At 38.2% G+C, this 10324-nt stretch overlaps 1 protein-coding gene across 1 annotated transcript; it reads right to left on the bottom strand.

The window, feature by feature from the left end:
• Positions 1-15: 15 nt before the first annotated feature.
• On the bottom strand, positions 16-9487 carry LOC139117650 (uncharacterized). Its single transcript, XM_070680890.1, has 12 exons — positions 9241-9487; positions 8665-8783; positions 7166-7352; positions 6332-6583; positions 5771-5893; positions 5268-5473; positions 4672-4909; positions 3221-3493; positions 2057-2167; positions 1850-1918; positions 638-861; positions 16-213 (listed from the first exon to the last, which is right to left on the bottom strand). The coding sequence occupies exons 1-12, from the start codon at positions 9320-9322 to the stop codon at positions 85-87; spliced, it is 2013 nt and encodes a 670-aa protein (XP_070536991.1). The 5' UTR covers positions 9323-9487; the 3' UTR covers positions 16-84.
• Positions 9488-10324: the final 837 nt, after the last annotated feature.

Genomic DNA, 10324 nt, shown 5'->3' on the forward strand with positions numbered 1-10324 from the left:
AAGTACATCGTGATTAAGAAGAAGTGGAATATTGACAGAAATTCAGCTTTTCCTGGCTTTTGCATTGCAATCAAGATACACATGTTATGCCCAGTCTAAAATTGATCTATGAGTTGATATCGTTACCTGGAAGCCAATGTATATCTTATTGCTTGAAACTGCTGGCCCAAATATTCCAAAACTGACATATGACCCAGAAACGTCACAGCTCACCTGCAAAGTAACAAACAAATATCTCTCTGGCGTCTCATATATGTGTACTAATAAAAAAGATATATGGTAGACATAAGATATACTAGTAAATTGACATAAACCTAACTTTATGTATTGCTTTGTAAAATGTGTGAAAATTTAGTCATTACTACCCCACTTGCTGTAGTGGATTAAAGTGGTTTTTAAACGTGATTGCGTGAATAATTCATCATTTCAAATGCCATTCAATTCAGTGAATGGTTTGATGGGTGGGGCGAACTTGACCAAAATACTGCACGACATGCAAGACAGAAAGGAAACCGTTTGGTTGGCAAAGGGCTTAGTTGATTGACTGGATACACACAGAGAGTATATGAATGATGGTAATATGAGAAAAGTAGGAATCATAACACTGAAAGTTATACTGACAATGTACAAAAGTTACCTGCCGGCCAATTTGGTATTCACTTTCATACAAACTGCTTGTTCTTTTCAAACCTCCGATGTACTCGGTTTTCACAAGCACATCGTCAAGATACCAATTAACAACATAACTGGCGTTCATCCAATGAGATGCCGTGAACATACATTGGAAGAATACTTCTTGATCAGTGGCAACCTGACTCACATGTTGAACATTCGGTGGGTTCTCCAATGTCGGGTACAACTCTACGAAAGAAAAATGATAATAGAAAGGAGAGATTTTGTTGTGTGAAACATTATCTTCTCGGCGATTTTTCGATCCCCCGTGTCTATATGCCCGATATATTTAACGTGTCAATCCAGGGTTATTTCTAAAAGGGTAACTTTTTGCTATTCGGACTAAATTCAAACTCACCTAGTATCTTAAAATATACAAATACCACTTACTACTTTTTCTATCTTACACAGCCCAATTCTATCAAATACGGATAAGTCCAGAAATCTTAAACAGCTCTCGTATGTGTTCAGTGATATAGTTATCAAACGATTGAAAGGAGGCTTATTTTGCGAGATCGTGAACCTTTAGATGTGGCTGAGAAGACTTGCCTGCTCCTTGAACAAAAGATGTTTTGACTTAAAGGTATACAATCATCTGTAATCTAAATATGCCCATATATGGCCAAAGGGGTGTTCGTTGGTATTCAAAATGCCCATGTGAGGCCGCTGTTTTTAAAATGCGGCCACCCGATTAAAATCTGTGATTGGTTAGATTTAATCTTTCTATGGTAACTGTGGCAAAATTGGAACAGATGACAGTATACCTTTAAGGTAGAACGCGCCTCGGGGACCGAAATTCGGGTTTTCTAATTTTATAATTTTTCTTGTAATCTACCACTTGTGGGAATTCATTTTAAAGCTCACTTTATAGTTAACACAGGGATAGCGGCCATTTTGAATTTCAAATATTAGGAAATCTTAGGTAATTTGTCTCTCTAGTACCAAAGTTTGCAAGGTGACCCCTGATTTTTATTCTTGCTTTGGTAAGAGAATGGTCGAAAGTTTCATTGAGGAATGTTTGAGCAAAAGTTTTAAGTCTTTCACTTTCGAGGCGCATATTACCTTAATGACAATGGCATCAGAAATTTGATAGTGCATCTTAATTTATAAACAAAGATCTGCACATCCACACATCTACATGACAACTCGCACAGACATCAGCCAATCTTGCCCGTACCTGAGCATCCAGGCTGGAAATCTCCGTTTGTAGGAGATCTTTGACCAGGTTTGCAAGGTTCTCTGTCGCCTAGAATTTACAAGAAAATTCACTGGGGTCAAATTTTTCCATGAATTTAAGAATAGACATGTTAAGTTCGGGCAATACTGATATACATTCAACAAAGTACTATTGACTCGTTCAATTTATATTGATGTGTTTCTATACCTGCACAATATGCACTCGGACATGTAGGTAGAGGGCGCAATTCATACACGAAGAATCCTCTTTGGCAATTCTTCATGCGTATATTAAGAGATCGGCCACAGCAGTCTCCATCTGAATGTTACAGAGTAGAAAAACGTTTGATTAAAATCGTATGCGTGTTATAGCCAGCTATTCGGACTCTTTAATTTTCCCTTTAGAGATAGCATAGAGAAAGCAACAATGTGGAATCCAAAATATCGGTAACTTTAAGGTACTATATCTCCCTGGTACCAACACTTGTACGTTGACTCCGATGAACATTTTTGATTTTGAAAGCGAATCGTTTGAACATTAATCGAGCAAAATTTAGGCAAAATGTTAAATCTTGTATTTCGAGACACATACTACCTTAAAGCAACTTATCAATATAATTAAGGTAATATGCACCTCGAAAGTGAAAGACTTAAACTTTTGCTCTAACTTTCCTCAAGGGATCTTTCAATCATTCTCTTTCAAAATCAAGAATAAAAATAGGGGGTCACCGTGCAAATTTTGGTACTAGAGAAACAAATAACCCAAGATTTACCGATATTAGAAATTCAAAATGGCCGCCATCCCTGTGTTAACTCTATGAAGAAAAATAAAAATTTTCGAATTCGAAAAACTAAGCCGGTGAAAAGTTTTCTTTCACCAAGAGCTTTAAAATGAACCCCCACATGTGGTATATCAGAAGAGAATTGTAAAAGTTTGAGAGTCCGAATGTCTGTTCCCGAGGTGCGTTCTGCCTTAATAAAAGTGCTTTGCAAACATATGGTCACTTGTAAATTTGATATACTTTGAGATTTATCTTCACTAGGTGCTGTCAATACGCACAACATTATGCCTACTCTTTGGAGATTAGAGCTAACATTGGAATGCTGTTCATGTTCATAATCCGGTGGTCACTATTAAAATCCGGATTTGTAAGTAGCGATTGTGTTGGTCGTGCAGATGTAACGGTTGAAAATACTGCGCACGCGCTCTGCACTACTGTTCTGAAATTTGCAGAAAGTACAGAATAAGACACTCGTATTATGAATATCTTCTCAGAATATTGACTTGTCAACATTCAGGCATGGAGACATGCAAAGATATCTTTGAAGAACAATAACATGACAAATAGTTAAATTAAGCGCCCATACTTACCAATGTTTATACAGGCATCAACCGTTGTTATAAAGTTCACATCTGGTAGAGGGCTATTGATCCAGACCGGGTATTGAGTTCCACACATGCCTTCGTTGATACACGTTGTTGGTATCTCCCCTCCTGCCTCACTAACAAACCTGTACCAAGCTTTCCTGATATTGCTGTCGCAGATAGTGTCGGAGGAGTTCGTGAAAAGGGTCGATCTGAACCCTGAACTCCGATAGCGGTTGTCGATTTTCAGGTGGCTGTCATCAGCGCATGCGTCTTTGACTTAAAATTTAGGGAAGAAAAGGGAAACGTGATGCGGTACCAATCCTATCTGAACTACAGATTGTGTGTAGTGTAACGCTTCTATGGCCTTTCACACCGTTTGAGACATAACCATTCAAGCATGTCGGTTACAGTTAAGAACTGCTTCTGGCACACGTGCTGATGTTTTTGTTGTATCTTTCCTGCTTACGGCATAGGTGGTTAGACGTTAAAGGAAAACAGAATGTCACTATTCCATAGTCCGAAAAAAGTTGCTGAAGTTTGCCATTGTAATCATAGTGCCACAGTTCTCCATAGGTCTAGTTTTGTGTCGAAGTCAATTTTACAATTTGCTTTTTTACGGGAGTTCGATAACATACAACACCATGTGATTAATTATGACTGAAGTTAGGAATAATATACAAAAAATATGACTTAAGTTAGAAATAATACCGTCGAAGGACAGACGTTAGAATTATAGCAACAACGAAGGTAATATATTCTATCGTCAATTGCCCCGGTTGTAATTTCCCCAGCATGTACTGACTCTGGATTTAGGGCCCGCTCATAGCACTTAACGTGATAATTTGGAACGTGAATTATCTAATTGTTATATGTTGTCACTTCAAGAGTAGTTTTCATATTTATGCTAGGATGAATTTGTTATCTATAATTCATATCCATCGTCCTGTCAAGGTAGAATGCACTCCGGGGAGAGATATTCCGACTCAAAAACTTTTCAAATACATTTTGGTCTATCACTTGTGGGGGCTCATTTTGAAGCTCATAGAGTAAATAAAGATTTCACCGGCTTATTTTTGTGAAAGTCTAAAATTGTATTTTTCCCATAGAATTAACACAGGGATTGTTGCCATTTTGAATTTCACATATCGGTAAACATTGGGTAATTTGTTTTTCTAGAAAGACATTTTGAATACTGACAACTGATTTTTTTGGAATTGGTTAAGGTAGTTATTTCTGACCTCTGGAGTACTCGTGCACCCGCCAAGTATGTTTTCTATAGGCCAAGAGGTTTGTCGCACTTTTCCATATGCATTAAAGGGAAATTCCTATGGTGGCAAACACGAAGAAAACATTTTGCGTCTACTAGTTATGCCTTCTACATTGACTTGATTTATCATAATAGTGTAAACTAAATTATAATAGCGATGTCTGCAACGTGAGACGACGTGACTCACCGGTTCCCCAGAGTTTCACTGTAACGTTGGCGATCTTTGACGATTGGGCGTTAATTTCTCCGCCCCATCCATCGATCACGTTGACCACACTCCCATCAGCCTCTGAGGGAGACCACATTGTCACTTTATCGTTATTGTATGCAAATATCAGACCGCCATATTTGAAACCTGAGCGAGCTTGTTGGGCACCCATGCCATAGAAGACGAAGTGTTCATTCGGTTGACTGATTGACTCGACCTGAAAGGAGCGACATAGGAATGCGGTCACACAGCATATAATATTGGACAATCGTATGTACTATGAAAATCTTAAAAAAACATGACAATAAAATAAATCTAAGGGTTTGACATGGATCAAAATAGATTATTTGAATTAAAGGTAAGTTTACAGTAAAAAAGATAAAAACAGCGAATACATATATAAAGGTAAAGAAACCTAAATTAAAAAGAAACACTCGTTGCTTCATTCGTATAACTTTTATACAGTCTGGCATTACATAATTATCAAAAGTTCAGCCTGTAAGATTAAGAAAATTCTGGCGAAAAAATACTTCAAATAGCTTGGATAACACAAACAAGTGAAAAAAATCACGTACTTCAACGACAACAAAGTCTGGACTCGTCCCAAACGAAGATAGATCCATTTCGTGGTAAGTAACCTCACCATCTTGTCCCATTTGTAAGTGGCCGCCTAGAGTAATGTCTGGTTCTGGAAATTTGTCTCCCCACACTCTGATTTTGACCTTGCCTTGAAGAAAGCGGTGCGAATGAGACCAACCGTCCGAAGATGAGAAAAGAGCACCTGACAGTTGGAGAAAGTAAGACAGACAGACAGATATAAAGAAAGAAAGGAAGAAAGAAAGAATAGGTAAATGAATAAGTAACAAATCAAAGTAGTCCATCGATTGAGAGGGCCCGACGACTCTCCAGACTAACATGTTGTGGCTGCGAGCAAAATTATTCGTAGAGCATCAAATAGGAAATTCATAAATATTATGCCAACGAAAGAATAATGTGGGTCAACGAGATTTAAAATTAATTTTAAATAGAAAATTTAAAATTAGTCTTACAACTGACGAGATGGCAACATTTTTCTTACCAACGTAATCACCAGTGAAGTCATTAACAGTTGGCGCCCAGGCCCTGACACTACTGTTGTCGTATGCGAACACGATACCTCCATGATGTCTCCAATTTGAACCGTCATCAGATTGTGCGGCACCTGAAGTATGGATAAGTACAGATTGTGTGTTTACTCAAAAATGCACATAGACAGTAAGTCTATGAATGCGCATAGCTAGACAATGCAAGCGTACATGCACAATGTAGATGCACAGATGGAGAGACATACATACATACATACATACATACATACATACATACATACATACATACATACATACATACATACACACACACACACACACACACCACACACATACATACATACATACATACATACATACATACATACATACATACATACATACATACATACATACATACATACATACATACATACATACATACATACATACATACATACATACATACGGACAGACAGACAGACAGACAGACTTATGTACGTACGTAAGTGCGAACGTACATAGGTACGCAATACATGCATTTACATATTCACGACCGATGGTAAAAGACTTACCGATGCCGTCGTAGTGAAAGCCTATGTTATCAGGGTCGGCATACTTTTCAGTATACTGTAAGGATACAAGCCGCGGTCTTGCATTAAGACCATGGTAAACTTCAACGAAGGACGAAGCACCATTCTCAGCGCTGAGGTCAAAAAATCCGGAAGTGAACTCAGGTTTCGGGAAATCTTCCTCCTTCCACAAATCCACCTTGACTTCACCGTCGTGACTGCATTGATGTATTGCTGTTCCCCATAATGAGCCACCTTATATGAAGATATACGAGCGAGAGCCGCCTTTTATTAAGAAATACGAGCGAGCAACTTTAGAAAATCGGTCACAACTTACTGTATCATTAAGCTGGCACAATCACAAAGATCTCAAGTAATATATGTTTCGTTATCATCAGATCAAGTCAGAAGGGCTGAAGGATAACAGAAGGCATTTCATCGCACTGGTGATGGCTATATGTAAGCAAGTGTAATAAGAAATAAAGTAAAAAAACTCAGAAATTATTGTCACAGAGGGATTTCTTAATCTAACAGGAGTGGTAATTCCAAAAATGAGGGGTTCAGAAAGCAAGAAATGGAATTAATGCAATCCTTAACTGAAATCATGCTTAGCTTGATTAAGATGATTGAGAATGATGTTGTTGTTTTCGATTGGACAGATACATTCTGACAACAAGTTTTACAGACAAAATTATATATAAAGCAAAGTCATCGCAGCATTACTTTGCTCTCTCAAAGAGCACATGTGATTTTAGAATAAGCTAAACACTATCCGCGTTGGACATTTTACGAAGAGGCAAACCCGAAAATTCGTGCATGACGTCTATGTGAGTTTACCTGTATACACAACACACCCACCGGCATTACCATTATTCACAGTAGGAAGTATGACTCTAACAGTTTCGTGACTGTAACTGTAAACTATGCCACCATACTCATCTGAAGCATCGTCATCTGTTTGGGCAGAACCGACTCCTTTAAAGATCATCCCAGCATTGGGACCATCAACGGAACGCGCCAAAACCTACAAACGATAATCAAGAGCAGGTTGACCTCTTTTAGTGCACGGTGTGAGGTGGATTAGTCATTCATTATGTAAATCATATTCATAAGTATTGTTTGGGTACTGAAATTGTATGCTAATGATTATTTGTCAATTTGGAATATACATGTTCGTGGAGGACTTGACACGAAAATCAAATGAAACTGAAACTGATTGATTGTATGTCGCATCTTGCATTATAGTCGACTTGGGTATGATAATTCAAAGTTATCGGACAGAATAGTTTTAGTCTTGCATAGTTGATCACTCATTATCGCGTTATAATTTTCCGTCCCTTTTGAATCAGAAATAAACACACCGACTCAACTGAGAGGAGAGAAGCTGTCACGGTTCAAAATGAAGTTAAGAGCTAGCAGTTCAGAACCCCTGTCACCGAGTTTAGATTTACTGCAGTCGCACGTGAAATATGTTGACTGATATGTGTGGGCTCTTAAATGATAAACATAAACTTTATTCATACTCTGCACGAAGGGTTAAGAAGCATGTAATATTCATAATGGAAGAACTAAATGGACTGTAAACTTGTGGATGTTCGAACCACTGCTCTGTGCAAACAGGTTTAATCGTCAGATATCGAAGTACAGAAATGAGACGTCAAACGGCCTGGTCCAAATCCAGTTATACTAATTATGGCTCGATATGGGAACTGTAAAAGTTTGAATTGTGTCTGTGCCTGCCTGCACGCTTCGTTAGATTCTCTACGACGATATGTTGAAGCATTGGAAATGTCACATTGTGAAACAAGCGAGTCGGTGATTTATACATAAGCCCCCTTGCACCAAGGACATGCAGGGCACTTTATTAAAAATGTTACATTGTATTTGCAGATAAATCTCGGTAAGGCACACGTAATTATGTTTGACAAAACATTTTCTCAAAGTATCAAAAGGAATTCCAATGGACAATACATTTTCGTGCGAGAATTTTCCAATCAGTAACACGATAACAAAGAGAGGTCATAACTGCAGAGTTATAAGAATGCCTTCGATAGTAGCTTACTTCTGTTGCATGTTAACAGTGCTATTTGTTAACTTCGAAATTAATTACATATATAAGCTATATTTCACGAAAACACTATATTGGAAACATCATTTCTAAATGGAATGTACATCTCTCTCTCTCTCTCTCTCTCTCTCTCTCTCTCTCTCTCTCTCTCTCTCTCTCTGATTTCCGTGATTTACATGTTTGAGTCATCGGCTGGGTGTATCACATAATCTTTCTCGAGTTACCTTCTCCGAGAATCTCACTACCCTTGTATGTTCTTTAGACTTACCTGTACATAGATGGGTACCTCTCCGAGGTCATGGGAAACTTCCAGAAATGAGTCGTCTCCTGCCTGGGATCTTACTGGAATCCACTGACTTGAGAATGAAGGCTGTGGAAGTCGTAACGCTGTAACAGAATCGGAATGCAGATGCTGGTCACATCAAGTGTAAATCAAATGACATCACATCAAGTGAAAATTTAGAGTGTATGTTACGCAATTTTCATGAATTTAAGTTAATAGTTTGATAAACGGAAGGTTTTCGCCCCTGCTCAACGTCTTTCTTGTAATTTCTAACAGTGAGGGCGAGAGAAAGCACCTTTATTCAAGAAAAAAATCCCGAAGCTATTTATCGCCAGAAACGATATAAAATCGCATCTCCGTCACGAAATGTGGTAAAATACGAACGACCCAATGTCAAATTCAATAAGACATGAAGTTCATAGCTGTCATGTTTGTATGGGGTTACTTGAAAAGTCAACCAAAACCATGACGACGAGTGTCGTTGTTGATGTTTCCCAAATTGACTATGTTCCTCAACAAGTTTCAGCGATTGAGAGATCAGAAGTCAATGTTCTTACTCACCTGTTGCTAGGTAAGACGAATAGTATAAATGCACACTAAATACAATTACAAATAATATGACCATAGGTCTTGTCGACGGCATTTTTAAAGGATGCTGTGGAGTGTAAGGTCAATCACTGGTGTTTCATTCCAGGAATCAAACAAGATATGTTACTACTCGCTGTTGTTACGATTACGCGATTTCACATACTGGCGGCGCCACCGGTCGCATGTACACCCCAAGTGTCATTGTATGATGGCATAATAAATCTCTCTTGTTTGAGATTTATTGAATGCGAGTTGAAAGTACGGCTTACCGGGTAGAGTCCTTGTGAACATGTAAACTCTTGCAGTGAATTTCAAAATAGCTTGGAATTACAACGTACAAGGGTGATTAGAAAAACGTTTCTGGCAATATAAGAATGTTCAACAGCTAGTGTACAGGTGGGTTTTTCAGTAGGAGCCCAGCAATACTGACGATGTTGACTGTGGTAGTGGACGTCCTATTGGGTTAAATTGTTGCAAAATTTATCAAGGGAGAACATTTGCAATGGATGCAGTTGGCGTCATTTTCTATCGCCAGAAACGTTTTTCTTATCACCTAAACAAGTTGTAATTCCAAGCTATTTTGAAATTTACTGCAATCAGTGTGAAGCTCTCTCGACTGCACGAGACTTAAAAAGATGTACAGCATATAAAATATTTGGCGGCATTATGGTATGATGAATGTAGACGATATCATATTTATAGTTGTTGTTCACGAATGGTTCCTTCTAGATTGTCCTGAGGACATCGTTTGCAGATCTCAACAATGGCTCCGGGCGAGGGATTATTCTGACGATGTTTATTGTATGTTACGTTACCAACACTAAGCATGTAATTCATATGTCAAATCTGATATAAACGCCTTCCAAAATTTTCAATTGAGAAACATATTCATGCCTGCAAGCCACAATATACCAATGGATATAAGGAATATTGAATGAAGAGTCTCATCTGATATGAATCACTCGAAACATACAAATAAATTATCGAAATTCAAAAATGCTTTCTGCCTCTATACGAACCGTAAGGTGAGCTCCTGTCGTCAATCTAGTGTAAGATG

Source organism: Ptychodera flava, chromosome 18 (assembly GCF_041260155.1).
Source record: "Ptychodera flava strain L36383 chromosome 18, AS_Pfla_20210202, whole genome shotgun sequence".
Taxonomy (NCBI): domain Eukaryota; kingdom Metazoa; phylum Hemichordata; class Enteropneusta; family Ptychoderidae; genus Ptychodera; species Ptychodera flava.

Excerpts from the sequence above, each read along its gene's own strand:
- LOC139117650 (XM_070680890.1), bottom strand. The coding sequence starts at position 9,322 with ATGCCGTCGACAAGACCTATGGTCATATTATTTGTAATTGTATTTAGT. Across the intron at positions 6,584-7,165 it reads TGGGTGTGTTGTGTATACAG|GTGGCTCATTATGGGGAACA; the intron begins GTAAACTCACAT and ends TCTTCATATAAG. Across the intron at positions 5,894-6,331 it reads CTTTCACTACGACGGCATCG|GTGCCGCACAATCTGATGAC; the intron begins GTAAGTCTTTTA and ends TCCATACTTCAG.